The 21,605-nt window shown below is 54.6% G+C and overlaps 1 protein-coding gene across 16 annotated transcripts in view; it reads right to left on the bottom strand.

Moving 5' to 3' along the window:
- NOS1AP (nitric oxide synthase 1 adaptor protein) overlaps positions 1 to 21,605 on the bottom strand; it is a 183,133-nt gene that overhangs the window by 38,323 nt on the left and 123,205 nt on the right. For 9 of the 16 annotated variants that reach the window (XM_065554764.1, XM_065554765.1, XM_065554753.1 and 6 more), the window contains 3 exons: positions 7,407 to 7,480; positions 5,709 to 5,817; positions 3,988 to 4,117 (listed from right to left, as the gene is read on the bottom strand). In XM_065554764.1, the coding sequence (XP_065410836.1) occupies positions 3,988 to 4,117; positions 5,709 to 5,817; positions 7,407 to 7,480 (313 nt within the window). Of the gene's footprint in view, positions 1 to 3,987; positions 4,118 to 5,708; positions 5,818 to 7,406; positions 7,481 to 9,670; positions 9,733 to 21,605 lie in introns of all 16 variants that reach the window. The other 7 variants (XM_065554755.1, XM_065554756.1, XM_065554762.1 and 4 more) reach the window with 2 other exon arrangements.

Raw genomic sequence — 21,605 nt, 5'->3', positions numbered from 1 at the left:
TGCTCATTCAGTAGGTTTCCCTGTCTCGGACATCGTGGGGGTCCTTACTTATGGTTTTCTGCTTGACTGGAGGGACTCCCTGGGTGAAGGCTGATCATATGAAGGTGAGCAGATCTTGGTGGGGAGCCGTGCCCAGAAAATTCTGAGGCTTGAGGATGGAGGAGGTTTTTGGGTTCAAGTCTTTAAGATCAGCGTTCCTTCTGGGACAAAGTGTCAGCCTTGCTAGTTTGGGTTCCTGGATGACAGGAGATTGCAAAATCAAAGTGCAAAAAGAATAAAGCCCACCGAAGTTGTTGTTGGTTGGAGGCCTTGGCCCTATGCAGATATGTGAAGTTCTTATGATCGGTGTACACCTGGACAGACTATCGGGCCTCTGCTAGATAGTGGTGCCACTCTGCAAAGGCTGTCTTAATTGCCAGGAGTTCTTTGTCCAAAATTTCGAGACGTGTGGGTGCAGCAATCATTGAGGATTGTTCCTTTGGGGTAGAACCGCTTTGATCGTCAGGTTGGAAGCTCTTGCTTTGATGATGAAGGCTTATGTGGTGTCGGGATGGACCACTTTGGGAGTGGTGATAAACGCAAGTTTTAATTGCTTGAAGGCCTGCTGGGCCTTTGGAGACCACAGGAACTTGGTGTTTTTGAGGAGCAAGGCAACGAGAGGGGCGATCCGCTACAAGAATTTGGGGATGAACCGATGATAGACGTTTGGGAACCCAGGAAAGGCTGTAGTTCATGAACGTTCCATGGTGCTCCCCCATTCGAGGACTGCCTTTATCTTGCGTGGGTCTATTTCAGTACCCGCGGGAGATAGGATGACTCTAGGAATTCTACGGAGGACTGATCAAAGGCATATTTTTCTAGCTTCATATAGAGACTGGACAGAACAGATGTGCGTGCTGTGTTGTTTGGCACTGTCTGAAAAGATCAGTATGTCACCACGTATTGGCCCACAATGTTCCAGAGCACATCATTAATAAATGCTGAAACATCGCAAGCATTTGTCAAACCAAAGGGCATCACGAGATATTCAAAGTGCCCATAGAGTGTTCGAATAGAGGGTTTCCATTTGTTTCCAGCTCTAACTTGTACTAGGTTGTGTGCCCCCTGGAGGGCTAGCTTTGTGTGTACCCAGGCGGTGCTCATGTGGTCCATTAGCTCGGGGATTGGTGGTAATGGGTATCGGTTTCTAATGGTGACTTGATTCAGGGCCTGATAGTCCACACATAGTCTGAGGCTTCCAACCTTTTTTTTTTTAATAACAAAAAGGACTGGGGCTCCGGCAGGCAAAATGGATTTAGGAATAAAGCCCTTGGCTAGCTGGAGCACAGTGTAGCCAGTTCGGGCTCCAACATGGTGTCCATACATCTGAATGTCTACCCCTGGTTGTAGCTCAACTGGGCAGCCATAGTCCCTGTGGGGGGCAAGGTGTCTGCAGGCGGTTTGACGATATCTTTGCAGTCGCTGTATTTGGATGGAAGTTGAGGACCGGAATCAGTGGGCGGCTCTGTGGGGCCAGCTACCCTGGTGTGCGACTGCTGGGGTCAAGAAGTGCTGCTGGCAGAATTGTGAGATTTTAGCTTGTGCCAGCTGAGAAGGGAGTTATGGTGGGCCAGCCACGAGCGACCCAGGATGAGGGGAAGTGCGGGGAATGGATGGCACCGCATGCAGGTCTCTCAATGACCTTGGATAGGAACGGTATCACTACCTGGTCTCTTGGCTCCTGGAAATGCAGGGGAGGAGAACAGGGCATGCAGGAGGAACACGTTCACTGGCTGTTCCTGCAGAAATGATTGATGGTGGAACAGTTCACGGCAAAATTCAAATTGTCAGCAGTAGGCTTCCGGGTCACCCCTCTGAGACGGGGGTGGGTGGGTGGTTCACAGCCCTCCAGATGATGATTTCAGGCTGTGAGCAGGCTCAGGATGCAGCCCTATCTCACTGTGCTCGGCTCACTTTCTGGAGAAATCTCCTCTGAGAAAGGCAGACAGTCACCTTCTACAGAGTGCAGCTGTGCAGCAGAGGGATTGCACAGCCAATCACTGGGCAGCAGGAGGGCAGGATACATGGGCCCTGGCCAGCATTAGGACAGGAGCATGCAGCAGTGCTGGCCGACACTGAGGCTGTCAGTTGAGCTAAAGTATTTGCTGACATAACTCCTAGAGGAACAGCGTGAAGAGACTGTTGTATGTGGGGCCCTTGTCTGACTGGACGTCAATGGGTTTGAGAGTATGAACTGCCCCATATGCCCTGCTGGAATGACTTTGACACCTAATGATGCTGTTTTGAGTTCAGTCCACTATAAGAGCTCAGAATTATGAGGAGGAGGAGCGGAAGAAAGAGGCGATGGGTCTGCAACGGGGCTGCCTGGCAGTGGGTCCCTGAGGGCACAGGTCTGTGCTTAAGGGACATCCCATGTAACACCTTGTCTCAGCACCGGCAGGGTGAGCAGGAGGGCGAGCAGACCTGAGAACCAAGCCATTCCTTGGGGTGATGGACAAGAGAGAAATGTATGCAGGGCCCAACCTGGCACATGGGGAAGAACACGCCAAACTGGCTCCGGCTTGACTCCTCATGAAATGCACTCGCTTAACCCTGGCGTGCTCCATGCCTAGGAGAGATGCCAATGCTCCTCAGTTCTGACTCGCAGCCCCCCTGCTATCTCAGCCCTGGGCTCCCCACTCCCAGCTCTGCTAATGCCCCTCAATCCTGACCCGCAGCCGCCCTGTTATTCCAGCCCTGGGCTTCCCACCCCAGCTCTGCTAATGCCCCTCAATCCTGACCTGCAGCCCCCCTCTACCTCAGCCCTGGGCTGCCTCCCTCCCCCACAGCTCTGCTGACGCCCCCCAAACCCAACCTGTGGTACACCCAAAATCCAGTCTGCAGAGATGACCCGTGCCTGCTGATAGTGGGGGGCAACCCTGGAACAGCTCAAGTCACGCCCCCCGCCCCGGAAAGCAGCAGCATCTCCCTGCAGCTGCCAGCTGTTCCTCCTGCCTCTGCCTCTCCCTGCCCAGCTTGCAGGCTCAGCTGCCCCACAGAGAGGGGGTCCAACCGCACCATGTGACCGATCAATCTTGGGAGGCATGTGACTCCACATGCCCCCAACCCGTCACCTCTACCAGTCTGTGCCATCTCTGTCCATCATATGGGGAGGGGCATATCCCCTTTCCGAGATCCTCCCCGCCCCATGGCACTGGGCGCCTCTTCGGGAGACAAGCATGCCCCCTCCCCACACACTGCCGTATTGTAACCCCAGTGACCGGTGTAACTTCGTTTTCTCGGCCCCGGCTGAGGCAACTCCTCCGAGACTCTGTCGGCTCAGGAGCTGCTTGTTTGGTGCTCACTGCGACTCAGAGCAGAGAATTCCCCAGGGCCAGACCCAGGGCGGAGACGGAAGATCTGCTCGAGGCCAGGAATTGCTTTAATACGGTGTTCTCACTTTTACGTGTGCACAAAGTAAATGTTTATGGGCTGCAAATGAGAATCTCAGGGCTGCAGAGCTGGAAGGGCCCTCGATCCAGTCCCTTGCCCCATGTCGAGGCTGGACCAAGCACACCTAGACCATCCCCAACAGGGGCTTGTCTAATATGAGCACTTGCAGATGGCACAATCCGCAGCCCCGTGAACGGGCTCCCAGCAGGGCGGAAGGTCCATAGGACAAAGGCCAGGATGCCACTCCCATCTCTGGGTTCACATCCCAGAGGGAGAGGATGTGTGCACGCCTTGTTCTCACAGCCCTCCATTAGTGGGGGCAGAATGGCACTGTCAGACACTGCTGGCCTTCGCGCCCCTGTGGGGTCCCTGCACTACCCGGCACCTGTACATTGCTCCGGGGGGGGGGGGGGGGGGGGCGCCAACTCCGGAGGGGCAGCCCTCTCCCTGCGCGAGCCACAAAACACCTGCAGGCCAAGAGCACGACTGGAGACCATGGCCTGCCCTCAGCAGGAGTCTCGAGCACAGAGCCTCTCCCCGCCTGCTGCAGCTTACCTGGGCCACCCATGTCCTCGCTGTCACCATCCTCCTGCCCGTCCGCGTCCTGCTGGGTGTGCTGCAGGCTCAGCTTGTGGCAGACCTCGAAGGCCTGCCCCACGGTGCGGACGATGCGCATGGCCTGGCTCTGGGGCAGAGGAGAGAGGAGCTGTGATGATGGGCCGTAGGGATCGTGCACCAAACCGCTGCAGTTGCTGACAGCACGGGAGGCTTTGCTGACCAGAACCCCTGGGAGCATCCTGAGGCTGAGCCGGAGCCCTGGATGGCTCGAGGGCCCAGGGCTCTGCAAAGGGCTGCGTCCCAGCCATCCCCTAGTCCAGGCACAAAGGGAGAGCTCTGATCTACCCTGGGGCCCTGTGGCATCATGGTCTCTAAGGCCTTGATCCAGCGAGGCTCCTAGGAACATGCCAAACTTTTAGCCCTGAGTGCTACCTCCAGAAAAGCTGCACTGGAGTTGGCAACAGTGGGTGATTTCTGTCTCGAATACCTCTGGCACTCGCTGCACAGCTCTGCCCTCCACACAGTTCAGATCATGCCTCCACTGGCCTCTGGCCTTAGCTGGCATTTGTCCAGCTTCGGCTCCAGGTGTCATTCTAAGCACTCCGCCCCTCGCTCGGTGGGTGCTGACTCCCAGCTGTCGAGGATCTCTAGCAGGGATGTTAACTATCACACGGTTCCCGGTGCAGCCCCACAGCGCGATCCATTGCTGCCCATCCCCTCTCGGTGAGGGGCCCCACCTTGGTGCACAGGGTAGGGTGAGGGGGGAGCAGCTGGGAGCTTTTCCTCGCTGCCCTGACAGGGAGGGGAGGGGAGAGGTGATGGCCACAGCTCTCTGAGAACAGCACGCCGGGGCAGCGTGGTCCTGCCCTCAGGGGTCTCACAGCCACATCAGCCTCATGCCCTGCACATCCAAACCAGCCGGCGTGGCCAGTCCCTTCAAGGCCTGGGGAATGACAGCTCTCCCAGAGCACAGCCCGAGCCTCGCAGCTCCTGTGCAATGGAGATAGCTTGGCTGCCCGCTGCACCCTCTGACCCATCAGTCACAGCATCAACACCGCTGCCCTGGCCGTGGTGAGTTGCGTCAGGTGCTGAGAGGGGAGAGAAGCAGTGAGGAGCCAGGGGATGGCTTCGCAGCCCAGGGCTGGCACTAGGATTTTTGCTGCCCCAAGCAAAAAAAATAAAAACCCTCTGAGAGCGCAACTGCGGAAGCCAGAATGCCGCCCCTGAAATTGTGCCACCCTAAGCATGTGCTTGGTTTGCTGGTGCCTAGAGCAGGTCCTGTCACAGCCCAGGCCAGGCAAATCCGCTGACCCCAGGGGTGTGGTACCAAGAACCCCCCACTGCAGTGAGAGGACCCTGCTGGCTCTGCCCAGTGCACGATGGGACAATGGCTGTGGGGAGGCTGGGCAGCTCCTTGCTGGCCAGTCCCAGAGGAAGTGGCCGGAAGGCTCTGTACAGCAGGGTGTGTGAGGAGGGGGCTGAGCGCTTCTGGCCTTACCGTGCCTCCGAGGCAAGGCACACCTGGAGCTCCTGGGGCTCTGCCTTGCCGCAGGCTGGTGGTGGCGCTGGAGGGAGAATCCGGGAGCTCTGGGGTATCCAAGAAACAGCCATTCCCAGGACCTCCCCATGGGCACAGCGCGTTTGAGTCAACAACATTGCCACACCCCACCCTGCACCCTCCCAGAGACCCTGCATCCCCTCAGCCCCGCCGCAGGTACCTTCTTCTTGGACTTGAAGACGTTACACCTGAAGACGTTGCTGGAGCCGTCTCTGGCGATGTAGCTGAAGATCTTCAGGTCCTGGGAGTCGTGGGACACGTAGAATATCCTGCAGGGAGAGAAGGGAGGGACGTCTGCAATGCAAGCCCCATCTGTGGTGCTCAGTGGGCTGGAAGGCCTCACTCATGCTGCTTGTGGGCCAGGTGCTTGCAGTACTCATGGTCTGTTCCTGCTCCCAACCCTTCCACTACCCCTATCAGCACCGGCACCGTGCTGGCTGGGGGGCCACACAGCAGCCAGCAGAGCAGCTGGGACTGGCCGACAGCTCATCAGTGACTTACGGGTGACTGGGCCCCACAGACCCTCACAGTGAAAGGGAATGGGCCACCATATTGGGTGGACACCTGCCGTCTTCCCTAGTCACGTTTCTTCCCCCTTCCCCACACCTGGCCCTGCCAGTGCCCCCCACCTGGCCAGCAGCACCCTGTTAGCCCAGCCCTGCCCCCGCAGGGCTCTGCCCCCTGGCCAGCAGCACCCACTAGCCCAGCACTGCCCCTACCTGGCCAGCAGCACCTGCTAGCCAGCCCTGCCCCCACAAGGATCTGCCCCTTAGCCAGCAGCACCTGCTAGTCCAGCCCTGCCCCCACAGGGCTCTGCCACCCTGGCCAGCAGCACCCACTAGCCCAGCTTTTCCCCCTGGCCAGCAGCACCCGCTAGGCCAGTCCTGCCAGTGCAGCTGCAGTGATGGGGTGTAATGGGGAGGAAGCCCCTGAGGACCTCCCCGCTGGGCCAGAGGGCGGATTTGGGGCATGTGCCCTTCAGGAGCTCTCCAAAGCAGCCAGCTCCCTGGGCGAGCTAAGAGTCGGGCAATGATGGTGCCCAGTGGGGAAAAGCAAGGGGCTGGCACAGAGCACGTGCTAACCCCTGCCTTGGTTGCTGGCAGATCATGGAGCCCTGCCCTGCCCTTCCCTCCCGCTGCAGGAGCTCCGTGTCTCAGACACAAGGACCAGTGGGCCTAAGGGCTGCTGGGGTTCAGGACCGCGCCGCTCCTCTGTCCCAGGTTTGGAGGAGCACCAGTGGGCAGCTCTAATCCCTACCAGAGAACGGTTTTTCCTCGAAGCGGCTCATTCACAGGGGCTCAGTGACTCCTGGCCTGGCTCCGATTCGGCTGCCTGTCTGGGGTGACCTTGGGGGCCCTAAAATTCCAGCACCTGTACTGCAGATGATCCCCCTCTGGGTTCTAAATACGGGGCCCAGTGGGCTGTGTGTCAGAGCCAGCACCCCCAGGGCAGTGGCTGGGCAGCATCACATCCCAGGGGAGCTTCAGGCACCCCGAGGGCACTGAGTGGGCAGCATCAGAGCCCAGGGCAGCTCCAGGCACCCCCAGGGCACTGGCTGGGCAGCGTCACATCCCAGGGGAGCTCCAGGCACCCCTAGGGCACTGGCTGGGCTGTGTGAGAGCCCAGGACAGCTCCAGGCACCCCCAGGGCACTGGCTGGGCTGTGTGAGAGCCCAGGGCAGCTCCAGGCACCCCCAGGGCACTGGCTGGGCTGTGTGAGAGCCCAGGGCAGCTCCAGGCACCCCCAGGGCACTGGCTGGGCTGTGTGAGAGCCCAGGACAGCTCCAGGCACCCCCAGAGCACTGGCTGGGCAGCATCACAGCGCAGGGGAGCCGCATTCCACCTTGAGGGGCTCTTACCTGTAGATGGGATCCTGCATCACCAGCATTTTGCTCTCGTCCCAGGTCCACTCTCTTTTCTGCAACGAAGGCAGCTGTAAATGAGGATGTTAGGTGCTGTCCATAGCTCATCAGCTCAGCACAGTTCAAGGCCCTCTAAATCTTGCCTTCCTTCTACATTTGATCTTCCTGCCCCTTCTTTACAATGCTTGACCTGGGCCCACTTCCATTCTGCCCAGGCATAACTCCTGTCCTCCGCAACTGCCTTCTCTCCTGCGTTCTGCCCCTCTGACTCCGATGGCAGGTGCCAGGGGAGCTGTAGGCATCCCTTGGGCCAGCCAGCGCTCCAAGGCATTCACGGCTTTGAGAGGCAAATCAAAAAGGGGCGGGGGGCACATATTGACAAGGGGTGATTGTCAATATGACTGGTGGGAGTGCTGCAGAGAGCCAGACAGCGTAGCCAGGTGCTGTGCTAACTCCCAAAGAGAACTCTTCTGGGGCACCACAGTCCTGTCCTGCTATTCCAGCCCTGGGGTCCACAGCTCTGGCAATGCCCCTTACCAGCCGCCCACCATTCCAGCCCTGGGCTCCCCATACTCAGCACTGCTGAGCTATTCAATAGGGGGGAGGGATAGCTCAGTGGTTTGAGCATTGGCCTGCTAAACCCAGAGTTGTGAATTCAATCCTTGAGGGGGCCATTTAGGGATCTGGGGCAAAAATCTGTTTGGGGATTGGTCCTGCTTTGAGCAGGGGGTTGGACTAGATGACCTCCTGAGGTCCCTTCTAACCCTGATATTCTATGATTCTATGACCCAGAGTCCTGAGCCTTTAGACACAATGATGCCAGTGCCCCATTGCTCTGACCCGCAGCTGCCCGCTGTCCCCATTCTGAGCCTCTTGGGAGCACTGGCTGCCACGTCCCCAGCCCTGTGAGGGGTCTGGGCAGCCCCCAAAGTGTGCCAGGTGCTTTCCAAACCCACCCCAGACAAGGGACTGCCTGGAGGCCTGGCCATTGATTTCACTCATTGCCCACAGCTCTGCCTGTCGCAGCCCCAGCACTGAAACAGCCCATGGGGCAATGCACCTGCTGCTCCCAGGAAGACCGATGAAGCCAAGTCAACAGTGGGCAGAGGTGGCCAGTCAAAGCGCCCAGCTCAGACTGGCTCCTGCAGTGGGATGCTCTGCTTCCCAGCAGCTGGGGCATACGAGCCCAGGCCTGGAGTAGAAAGCTAGGAGGTGCACAAGCAGATCAGACCCACAACCCACTGCTCCACTTCCCTGACCGCGGCCAGCACCAGCTACTTCAAAAGACAGGTGGACAATTTTTTATTACTCTGGTGGACAATTATTTATTACCCTGCCCCTAAGGGAAATGCCTTCCCGACCCCACCAGTATGTGGTGAGCTCATGCCCAAAGCAGGAGGGTCCCATCTCCTGTAACTATGGGTGTTTCCCTTATCCCTGTGATCTCTAATCCTCCTTAGCTCCTGGCCTTAGTGACATCCTGTGCCAGTGAGTTCCACAAGATAACGACATGCTCATCTTACAAGATGTCCTTTGAGTGGTGTAAATGTGCTGTCTTTTCCCTTGCTCTTGTCTTGTGTGTGTGTGTGGTGTGTGTGCGTGAGAGCAGTGTGCCATTTACCTTCTCCATCCCATTCTCTACTTGGTACCCTGTATCCTGTCCCCTCTTGACTCCCCTTTACAGCGGACAGACCCATCTTTGCACAGCCGCCTCTCCAGGCCTCCAAGCCGCTTCCAAGTGACGGGCTGTGCCCCGCTGCCCTCCCAGATCAGTTGCACGGGGCCCTGTCCTCAGGCTACCGCCAAACTGAGCTGGCTGTGCCCAGGCTGCTGTGGAGCCTGTTCCATACAGCTGGGGGGGCACAGTGCTGCCAGCCGGGCCCCAGTGCAGCCTCTCTGCATGGTTCAAGTGCTGCCCAGGCTCTGCCCCAGCCCGTGGCAGTGGCTATATGTATTCTTTAGTGTCCTGAAGCATTCTGAGCACTTCTCAAATGGGGCCGCCAGCCCTGGATCTGTTCAGAGGGACTGTGCTCTGGGTCCTTCTCCATGGGCGGCTGGGAGACGCTCCCATCCACACAAACAATCCCATGGATTACAATTTAAGTGCTCAGTTTGCAATGTTGGCCACCCCATTCCCCCAGAGATGGACGCTCCTTCTGTGAGGAATTCCCCACCCTTCCCCTGAATGCAACAGTAGAGTTAACCAGCCAAAAGGGGGCGGGGGAGGAATTATAATGCTCTGGCTGCCCACACAGACTCACCTCTGCCCCGGGGAACTTCCACGCAGCCTTCAATGACAGGAGCATGTGCTGCTCCTCAAGTACTACAGCAGAATACACGTGATCAGTGATAACAACCCTGCCAGCCGTGCTCCGCTAATAAATCTTCCTGCAAGTCCATAATGTCTCATGCGGCGAGGACAGCCCAAGATGCTGTGATACGACAGGGCTGAGACGATCCAAGGGGTAAGGTGCAGGTTTCAGTGCAGACCCATCTCAGCAGTCATTGACTTTGCAGCGCTTAGCTGTACAGCTCTAATGTTGTGTGAACATCATTACCCCACTGAAATGTGCTGAGTGGGGTGAGGGGCCATACTCCCCACACTGGCCCTCAGGGGGCTGAGTTAGGCCAAGTGGGCCCAATCAGATGGGCCTGCCACAACAGTGCCAGCCCCACTTCCTGAGGTAGGGGTAGGGTTGGCAACTTTCTATTGGCAGAAACCAAATAGCCTTGCCCTGCCCTGCCCCTTCACTGAGGCCCCGCCCCTTCTCTAGGGCCCCTCCCCCCTCCCTCTGATGCTCCCTCTCTCCCACCCTCACTCACTAGAACATTTTCACCGTGCTGGGGCAGGGAGTTGGGGTGTGCGAGGGGGCTCAGGGCTGGGGGTGCGGGAGGGAGTTCGGGCTACAGGCTCCCCTGGATCCGCGGCCAATGGGAGCTGCAGGGGCAGAGGCAGCGCTTGGGGGCAGCTTGCAGAGCTTCCCTGGCCAACCCTGCACTTAGGAGCCGCAGGGACATGTCACCACTTCCTGGGAGGCACCTGAGGTGAGCGCTGCGGGGAGCCAGCACTCTGAAACCCCCTCCTGTACCCCAGCCTGCCTGGGGACAACTGGACTTTTAATGGCCTGGTCAGCGGTGCTGACCGGAGCTGCCAAGGTCCCTTTTTGACTGGGTGTTCCAATCGAAAACTGGACACCTTGCAACTCTAGATAGGGGAGAAAGAAGCCGTGGGGAGAGAAGACGGTGGCGGAGAGGCACATCTGAACTGTGCACTGCAGGGAGCTGGACTGGAACCTGGACTAGGGGTAGAATCTCCATCCTTAGAGGTTTTTAAGGCCCTGGCTGGGATGATTTAGTTGGGGTTGATCTGCTTTGAGCAGGGGGTTGAACTAGATGACCTCCTGAGGTCTCTTCCAACCCTAATATTCTATGATTCTATGGGCCTGGTTCCCCTCCCAGCTGCTGAGGGAGCAGCATCTGGGGCAATGAATGGGAAGGCAGCCGGGGTCACTGATGGAGTGACACTGTCAGGGCAGTGGGCATGGGGGCTACCTGACACTTTCTGTGACTTTGAAAGACACTCCGGGTGAGGAAACCACGGAGTACGCTGGCCAGAGGGCCGAGCCGCTGAGGGGAGGCTACAGTGCCTGGAACGAGAGAGGGGCCGGAGAGAGAGAAAGCCAGAGCGATGCAGTGCGACTGCTGGAGGGGGTGTTAGCTTGGCAGAGCTAATCCCCAGAACCGCCAGGAGGCCGCGCCATCTGTGCTGAGTGGACTCCGTCATGGGGGTGTGGAAGCAGAGAGACACAGCTGGGCTGGAGATCAGTCTGCTCAGTAATCAAACCCCATCCCAGCCCTTTTAGAGAAGCCTGCAGGTGTTCAGTATTCAGGGCCCAACCCTCAGGACACTGGTGAGGAGAGCTAAGACCCTGCTGATTCCCACAGGGATTGCCACACTTCGACTGCCAAGGCACCGGCTGCATGATGGGAGACCAGACAATTTGGACTTACTGCTAATATGCTGGGCTCCTCACAGGTTAGCTTAGCCTTGGCACACAGCTTGCCTGGGGCTGCAGTTTCCATAGGTTTAAAGTTTTGGAAATAATGTGTCTGAGGCAGCACCCAGGGGCAGCCATCTGGGTGCCAAATGCTGGGTGTGCCAGCTGTCTCTGGGCATGGCTAATTCATCAGGCATGACTCCAGGTTAGAGGATTCCTTCTTCATGAGAGGAACAGATGTCAATGCCCTTCGGGGGCCAGTGCAGCCCCCCCACCCCATGGAGAACTCTGAGGCTATCACACGGCTGATACGGGCCCAGTCAGAACGGGAAGCTCAGTGACTCCCTGGCCTCTTTCAGGCCCTCTAATGAGCCACAGCTGGAAGGAGCCCAGTAAGGAGGTTACTGACCCATAGCGGGAGGTTCTTCGAGATGTGTGGGCCCTGTCTGCATTCCACTGTGGGTTACGCATGCGCCATGTGCCCGGAACTGGAGAATGTGAAAGTCGGGTCTGCTGGTCCGCACATGTGCCCTGACTCGCCTCGTGCCTCTGACCGAGGGGATAAAGGGTGAGGCAGATCAACTGCTTCTACAGTTCCTTCTCCCCAACCTGCAGCAGAGGGGAAGGAGGGCAGGGAGTGGAATACAGTTAGGGACCATGCATCTCAAAGAACCTCCAGTTACCAGTAAGTAACATCCCCTTCTTCTTCTAGTGCTGTTCCCTACTGTATTCCACCAGGGGTGATTGACAAGCAGTGGGAGGAGGGTGTGAGGAAGCCGACAGCTGGGCTAAGCGAAGGACAGCTGTTCCAAAGGAGGCACCAGCAGAGGAGACCTGACCTGGGCATAGTGTCTCGTAAAGGTGTGAATGGAGCCCCACGTGGCTGGTTTACAGACATCAAGGAAGGGCACCTCCTGAAGCACTGCCAGAATTGCTGCTTGTGCTCTCCTGGAATGAGCTCTTACCCCTGGGGGGCGGAGGGAAGGGTTCGATAGCTGATGAATTAATGTTGAATTTTCTGTAACTTGAAGCCTTTAAACCCTGATTTGAGGATGTCAGTAACTCAGCCAGAGGTTAGGGGTCTATTACAGGAGTGGGTGAAGTTCTGTGGCCTGCGATGCGCAGGAGGTCAAACTAGATGAGCATGATGATCCCTTCTGACCTTAAGAGTCTGTGGGTCTGTGAGCTGATAGCAGAGCAGAATGCAGCCAGAGATCCATTTGGAAAGCCTCTGCGTGTCCACTGAGTCTTTCTGTTATAGCAATGAACAGTCTTGGGGACTTCCTGATTGGTCTTGTTCTGTGTAGGTTAAAGGCCAAGGCCCACCACACATCGAGGGTGTGGAGTCTCTGCTCCTGTCAGGAAGTGTGTGCTTTAGGAAAGAACACAGGTAAGTGGATCAATTGGTTCAAGTGAAATTGAAAGAAAATTTGGGGTGTAAACGTAACAAAACCTTATCTTTATGGAATACAGAGTTCAGAGGATCTGCCATCGTCGCGCCAAGTGCACCAACCCTTCCAGCTGAGGTGATACCTAAAAGAAACAAGATCTTCACAGAGAGCAGGGACATGGAACAGGAAGCTAGGGGTTCTAAGGGTGGCCTTTTGAGTGCAGAGAGAACAAGGTTCAAGTCCCACTGAGGGACAGGCTTGGGAACGGGGGGATGGTTCTGATTATTCCAAAATCTGGTGGTCAGTGGGTGAGTGAAGACTGAGTGCCCTTGAAAGGGAGAATGGCACACACTGATCACTGCCAAGTGGACTCGTGAGGAGCTGATGGACAGGCCAAATGTCTTTAGAGAAAGGATGTACCCACAATCAGAGGGATACCTGTATTTTGTGGAAGAATATTCTTTTGATGCACCGAAGAAGAAAAACGTTTCCACTTTTCCAGGTAACACTGTCTAGTGGAATCCTTCCTACTATTGGAAAGTACATCTCGTATAGCTGTGGAACATGAGTATTCTAAGGACGATGCCCATCCAAAACCCAAGCCCTGAGGTGAAGCGTACATGGATCGAGGTGCTCGATCTTGCTGTTCCGTTGGGTCAGGAGCTCGGGAAATGTCAGGAGAATGATAGGTACCTGTGATGATATGTGCAGGAGATTTGGGAACCAAAACTGTCTGGGCCAGGAAGAGGCGATCAGGATAACTCATGCTTGGTGCTATCTGATTTTGCATAGAACTCATGGCAGGAGTGATAGCGGAGGGAATCATAGTTCAATTGATCATAGCAGAAGGAATCATAGTTCAATTGATCTGACCAAGGGAGAATCAGAGCATCACCTTGAGAGTGGTGACCTCGGGCTCCTCTGGGGTAGCAGGTGGTGCATTTTCTGTTCCCTATGGAACAGACCCCCGGTTAAAGTTCCCCATAGATCAAGGATGTTGCACAGTACCGAGTTGTGGAGTTCCCACTCATGGTCAGCTAAAAATGCCTGCTGATGGTGTCCAAGAGCATATTTTGTTTCCCAGGAAGATAGGCTACTGATAGGGTGCTTGGTTGCTCATGCACCAGTTCCACAAGCTGACCTCTTCCACACACTGGGAGATGTATCTCGCTCCTCCCTGCTTGTTGATATAGATGACGGATGTAATGTTGTCGGACAGTATCAGGACATGGTGAGCACAGATGAATTGGAGAAAAGCTTCACATGCCTTCTGAACAGTGCCCAACTTCAGAATGTGGAGGTGCCTCCTGGACTCTTGGGGCATCCAACCAAACAGGCATGTGTCTGTGGCGAGGAGGGGAGAAAAGGGACGCACACGTATACCTGTCAAGGATCCATTCACCACAGTAGGGAAGAAACCATTTGCAGGGAGTGTTACCATGAAGCTCATGGGATGGCAGTTTGGAAAGTATGCCGACTGAAGCCACACTTGAAGGCAATGAAGGTATAGTCTTGCGAATGGAGTGACATGAGTCCAGGTGGCCATATGACCTTGGAGAGAGAGAGGCAAGTCCTGATCAGTACTTGAGGGTTGTTTGTAATCTGGGCTATAATGTTGTTCATGGTCTGAAACCTGTCTTTGGGCAAGTACACTCTTGCAGTGACCAAATCCAGGGTGGCCCCGATGAAGTCCAGAGACTGTGAGGATATGAGAACAGATATTTTTGTGTTTATGCTAATATCCAGGGAAGAGAGAAGATGTAGCATCATTAGAGTTGACTTATGGGCCTCCTGTTGGGATCTGGCAACAAGGAACCAATCCTTGAGGTAGCAGAGACAATGAGATCAAGATATCTGGCCTGAGCTGCCATTACTGCAAATACTTTGGTGAAGACTCTGGGAGTGGTTGCTATGCTGAAAGGGAACACTCTGCACTGAAAAAGGTCAGGGCCCACCACGAATCTGAGGAAGCACCTGTGAGTGAGATGAATATTGACATGAAAGTAGGCATCCTCCATATCCAGAGCTGTAAACCACATATCCTTTTCTAGGGATGGTATTATAGAGACCAGCATGCCCACACAAAACTTGAATTTGTGAATGAAGCCATTCGGGTGGCGGAGGTTGAGAATTGGTCTCCATCTGCCCTTCTTTTGGGGTATCATGAAGTAAGCTGAGTGAAAGCCACTCACTTGGTATTGAGAAGGGACATGTTCTATTGCTCTTTGGTCTAATAAGTAGAGTACCTCTTGTTTGAGAATGGTTCCCGAAGGGGGTTGTGCAGGAGGTAGAGATGCAAACTCAATCGTATAGCCAGAGAGGATGATGTTCAGCACCCACTGGTCTATGGTTATTGCACTCCAGCTGATGATAAAGAGTGTTAGATGACCTCCAAATGGTGTGTGACGGTCAGGCGATGTCGGACTCAGTGGCTCGCAGCAGCTCTCGAGGTCCTGTAAAAAATAGTGCCTCGTTGGAGGCTGAGATTGGGAAGCTGAGCCTGTTGCCACAGATGTAGGGATATGGGTCCCTTGAACCTTCTGCCTTTTGAGTGGTGTTTTGTAGGGCCTCTGATGAAAAAACTGTTGAGCCATGGGTCTAAGTCTAGACTCCAGATGACTGTCAATGGAACTTTCCCTTGGGGACAGGTGTATATATCCACAGAGAGTCCTTTAAGGTATGGAGGTATCGAGTCCTTTAAGGTATGAAGGGACTCGTCTGACTTCTGACTGAACAACTATGATTCACTAAAGGGGAGGTCCTCCCCAGTATTCTGGAACCTCTTTAGGGAACCCTGACACATGGTGCCATGACTCTGCACATAACAATGGCCATATCCATGGCTCTAGAGATGTCCGTGGCATCACTGCGGATTGGAGAGCAGTCTTTGCCTTCGTCTATCAGTGCCTGGAAACAAGCTCTGTCCTGTTGTGAAGGGCTGTCTGTGAACTCTGCCAACTTTGAATAGTTCAGGAAACCATACTTGGCCAGTAGTGCTTGGTAGTTGGCTATCCTGAACTGGAGCTAGATGACGAAAAGACCTTTCTCCCCAGTAGGTCTAGACGTTTACCCTCTTTGTCCACAGGGGTAGACTGGGGGTATTGCTGTCTAACCCTTTTGGAAGCTGCTTGGACTACCAAAGAGTTGGGACTGGGGTGAGAAAACAAAAACTCAGCCCCTTTCGCCAGCACATAAGAATATTTTTCTGCCCTCTTGGGGGTGGAAATGCAGATGGGGGGGGGGGCAGGTGGTGCCAAACAGCCCTACCTGTGTTTATGGACTTTCTTGTAAAGCCTCTCGGACTTAGGGTGTATAAAGCCCTCTTGGGCTGAGGTGCTGGGCTTGCTCAGAGCCACATCCAACTTCTTCAAAGTGGATTTCAAGGCAGACTTAGTTTCAGGCGTATGAGAGTGCTTCCTTGGCTCCTGAGAAGATCCCGCCAGGACTCTATGGCAGTAGATTTTCTGCCACCAATGTCAGACATATCACCAAAGAGCTTGACTTGTTTAGCCTAACCAAACGAAGGCTGAGGGAGATAGAATTGCTCTCTATAAATCCATCAGAGGGATAAACACCAGGGAGGGAGAGGAGTTTTTTAAGTTAAGTGCCAATGTAGACACAAGACCAAATGGATATAAACTGGCCATCAACAAGTTTAGGCTTGAAATTAGATGAAGGTTTAGAAGTGAAGTTCTGGAACAGCTTTCCAAGGGGAGCAGTGGGGGCAGAAAACCTAACTAGCTTCAAGACTGAGCTTGATAAGTGTATGGAGGGGATGGTCTGATGGGACTGCCTAGTGACTGCTAGCAGCAAATATCTCCAGCTGCCAGAGATGGGGCACTAGATGGGGAGGACTCTGAGTTACTACAGAGAATTCTTTCCCAGGTGTCTTGCCCGCATTCTCAGGGTCTAACTGATTGCCATATTTGGGGTCGGGAAGGAATTTCGCCCCAAGTCAGATTGGCTGAAAACTTGGGGTTTTTTTACCTTCCTTCGCAGCTTGGGGCACGAGTCACGGGCAGGTTTATACCAGTGTAAATGGTGGATTCTCTGTAACTTGAAGCCTTTAAACCATGATTTGAGGACTCAGTAACTCAGCCAGAAGTTATAGGCCTATTGCAAGAGTGGGTGAGGTTCTGTGGCCTGAAATGTGCAGGAGGTCGACTAGATGATCATGATGGTCCATTCTGACCATAAAGTCTATGAGTCTATGAGCAGGAGACTCGCTTCTTGCTAAGTCAGGCGAGGTATGGAGGGTTCCCTGGCCTGAATCCGATTGTGGTCTCATGGCTCATGAGGTGTTTTCAGAGGCAGAGTTCCCGCCCCTCTCAGGTAGGGCTGGGGAAGGAGCAGCAGATGCTGCACCTTGCTGCAATGTGAGCTTCCCCGAGGCACTATGGGCAGCATTGATGGTCATCGCTGATCAAGAAGGATCATGCGCAGGAAGTGCAGAGTCTGAAGCCCAAAGTCCTGGGCACAGTCCAGTACCCGCACAGGGTATGGGAGGGTGTCCCCCAAAGATCAATCTAACACTAAAATTACGAACCATATAAAATGCTAAAATGATTTACATTTTTTACATTTTAAGGGACGAAGTTGAAGCTACAGACACGGAGGGGTTCCGATCCGGACCCTGCAGTGGTGAGAAGGAACTGGAGAGGTGGTTGGTCCATCCCGCACTTTATCCTCTCATTTGGAAGGTGGAGGTAAGCCAGGCGCATACGCAGACCAATGTCATGACTTTCACATTCTCTGGCTCCGGGCGCCTAGTGCACATCCGTAGCCCGCGGTGGAATGCAATAGGGACCGTCACTCAAAGCAGAACGCAGCCATCCCTAGCACGGAGATACTGCACTGCAGCCCCTGGAGACGTCAGAGTCCTAATGAGTGCCCAGCTCCCCACACAGCCCCTCACATACAGAGTTGAGCCTCTGTCCCCAGCGAGCTTGTCCTGCCGAAAGCTCTGGGGAACGCAGTGCTTTCTCCACGGAAAGCACCTCTGCATGGGCACGTATGGCAGGGCCAGCTCCCTGCCCACAGCCCTTCCCAAAGTGCCTTAGCAGGGCATGAGGGGAGCCGGGGGAGCGTGTCCACGGGGAGAGCCAACTGTGGCCCCTTAAGATGACCGACAGAGCGGGGGCAGTCAGCACCTGCCCCAAGGGTGCTGGGTGATGAAGAGCACTTGGAAGTCTATGTGGAGCAGGGGTCAAAGTGCGCAAGCCCCTGCCACTGAGCCGCCGTTGGCTGACAGCAGGGGAGGGCCTTCAGCTCAGTGCGGAGCAGCTCTGACTTGAGCCAGCAGAGGGAAGCGATGAACACACACACCAGCCCATTCACACGATGCGTTCCCAGGAGGGGCATGATTCAGCTTGTGGGCACGTGCTCAATGGCTCTCCCACTTGCCTGGCACATAGGGGGTGCAGCCTGGGGCTGGGGGGCTGTGTGGCATGGGGTGGGATTCTGCTCCTCACCCATGGCTGCCTCCCCAATCCCAGCTGTGTCCCCTCTCCTTCCAGGGGGTCCCCCAGTCCCAGCCATGTCCCCCCAGTCACCCTCACACACACACAGTCCAAGCTGTGTCCCCCAGTCACCCACATGCACCCAGTCCCAGCGGTGTCCCCCCATCTCCCTCACACACACCCAGTCCCAGCTGTGTCCCCCCATCACCCACACACACCCAGTCCCAGCTGTGTCCCCCAGTCACCTTCACCCCCCCCTAGTCCCAGCCATGTCCCCCAGTCACCCTCACACACACCCAGTCCCAGCTGTGTCCCCTCCCCTTCCAGGGGATCCCCCAGTCCCAGCTGTGTTCCCCACTCATCCAAGGGGTCCCCCAATCTCAGCAATATCCCCCAGTCACCCTCACATACCCCCAGTCCCAGCCACGTCCCCTCTTTTTCCAAGGAAGCAGGTGGTCCATGACGGTCAATGCCCAGGCCATGATGGTGTTTGTTATGACACTGACGATGCATTTCCCTTCCTCTGAGGGGCCTGCATTGGGCGTATGGATGCGCAGGCAGCTCCGTACTAGGTGCTGCTGGGACACTGCAATTATTTCCCGTTGGAACTAGCTCATCTCTGTGAGAAAAATTCTCTTTTCTGCCCCTTCCCAGTAGTGCTGTATGAATATCTCAGGGTCACTATGTGGAACGGGACCTACTTTTATCCTCATTAACAAGGGTTAATTAAATAATCATGTCCGTGGCACATCAGGCTAATTCTCTCCCTCAGCTGCTCCTGTTCCTTGCTCCTGAAATGGACCAATGAGTAGGGCCGTGTTACGTTATTGACATGAACTGTATAGATCATTGTTGCAACCACTGTTATATATTTACAACAAATATTGTACAAAGGTTATCGTGTGAGGTGTCTATGAAAAGGTTATAATTTGCTGGTTATGATTATGCTATCTGTATGTGTGTACCATTTTTGTAATTGAAGTTATAAATATTGGCTATATACTTGTATCTCAATGTGTTTGATTCTAAGTAGCATTAGTGAAGCATTTGGTCAGCTTCTTGAGAAAGGAATTTGCAGATTACGTGTCCAATCAAGAACCACTTAACTGACAATGGACCTTGGGAGACTTTCAATCCACATATGAGAAGTCTTCCTGGGACATTCAAGGTAGCATGTGAGCAATGGCTGCCACCTGCAAACTGAGTCATGCATGGACATGTGACTTGCCCAGGTGGCTACAAACTCCATCTTGTTGCTGTGATTTTGCACAGGAGAACAAAGGGGTTTCCACCCAAAAGAGAAAGAATATAAAAGGCCCTGGAAACCCCTCTACTTTGTCTCCAGTACTGCTTCTTACTTCTGTAGGGACTTTGCTACACTGAAGCTCTGAACAAAGGACTGAATGACCCATCCAAGCTGTGGATGTACTCCAGAGACTTGATTTGAACCTGCAGTTTATTCCATCATTGCTACAACCCTGAATCAAGAACTTTGCCATTGCGGTATGTAATTGATTCCATTTAACCAATTTTAACTCTCACCTTATTTCTTTCTTTTTATGAATAAACCTTTAGATTTTAGATTCTAAAGGATTGGCAACAGCATAATTTGTGGGTAAGATCTAACTTGTATATAGACCTGGATCTGGGGCTTGGTCCTTTGGGATTGGGAGAACCCTTTTTCTTTTACTGGGGTATTGGTTTTCATAACCATTTGTCCCCATAAGAAGTGGCTGCTGGTGATGATACTGGGAAACTGGAATGTCTGAGGGAATTGCTAGTATGACTGATGGTTAGCCAGTGGGGTAAAACTGGGGTCCTCTTTGTTTGGCTGGTTTGGTGTGTCTTGATAGTAAAGGAAACCCAGCCTTGGGCTGTAACTGCCCTGCTCTAAACAATTTGTCCTGAATTGATACTCTCAGTTGTGTCCCGCCAGAGGCAGCATTGTTCCAGGCCCTACCAAATTCACAGTCCATTTTGGTCAATTTCACGGTCATAAGATTTAAAATTTTTTAAATTTCATGATTTCAGTTTAAATCTGAAATTTCACGGTGTTGTAATTCTAGGGATCCTAACGCAAAAAGAACATGTGGGGGGGTCGCAAGGTTATTGGAAGGGAGGTTGCAGTATTGCTACCCTCACTTTGGCACTGCCGCTGGCGGTGGTGCTGCCTTCAGAGCTGGGCAGCTGGAGAGCGGCGTCTGCTGGTCAGGAAACCAGCTCTGCAGGCAGTGCCCCATCAGCAGCAGCACAGAAGTAAGGATGGCATGGTATGGTGTTGCCACCCTTACTTCTGCGCTGCTACCCGCAGAGCTGGGCCATCAGTCAGCAGCCAACACTCTCCGGCCACTCAGTTCTGAAGGCAGCAGTGCAGAAATAAGGGTGGCGATACCACGACCCCCCTAAAATAACCTTGCAACCCCCCTGCAACTCCCTTTTGGGTCAGGACTCTCAGTTTGAGAAATGCTGGTCTCCCTCATGAAATCTGTATAGCATAGGGTAAAAGCACACAAAAGACTAGATTTCACAGGGGGAGGCCAGATTTCACGGTCTGTGATGGGTTTTTCAAGGCTGTGAATTCGGTAGGGCCCTACCCATGAGCCATGGACCATTAAAGATATTGATGATCATGTTTATATTTGGCCTCCATTGCTTCCCTTGAGGAGACAGTTCCCCAGCCCTGTACAGCTCACTGGGACATATATTTCATACCCTCCTGCGGCACACAGGCCACATCCTGCAGGTCTCACTGGTTGTGGCTTATTGGCCTCCTCTGTGGGGCCTGCTTTGCCCAGGGCCCCCCAGTCCTGGCCGATCCACAGGCGCAGGTTGTCAGCACCTTCATTGTTACTACCAAGATGCTGTTCCCAGCATGCAATGGGCCAGCTTGCTTGGGCCAAAGTGAAGCACTGCTCCCTTCCAGTGTGCATGGCCAGCTCTGCTCTGGGGAGAGGGACACATCTGGCCCACTGTGGTGCAAACCCACTCTCTTCGCTCCCTGGGCCTGACTCACCCCAAGGCCTGGAACAGAGGGGAGGCAGATTACACCACTGCTAGCCAGGGGCTGCCAGGGCCAGGGCCCTGTCTGAGCCACTGCAGCGCTGGACTGCCTCAGCTCCCCCCACCAAGACACTTTCTGCCCGGGGGCAGAGCCAGCACTCGTTCTCCAGCCATACGGGGGCTATTTCCTGCCCCTTTACACCAGTGTAGCCAGGGCAGAAGATGAATCCCACTATTTGGGCCGGACCCCCCACTACCCAGCCGCTGGATCCCCACTCACACCTGGGCAGAGCAGGGTACAATGCAGCCAGCCAGGGGGTGGGTGTTGCCTTGGTGCCCATGGTGACA

The sequence above is a fragment of the Chrysemys picta genome, chromosome 8, assembly GCF_011386835.1.
Source record: "Chrysemys picta bellii isolate R12L10 chromosome 8, ASM1138683v2, whole genome shotgun sequence".
Taxonomy (NCBI): domain Eukaryota; kingdom Metazoa; phylum Chordata; order Testudines; family Emydidae; genus Chrysemys; species Chrysemys picta.
This window is presented reverse-complemented; position numbering and strand designations above follow the sequence as displayed.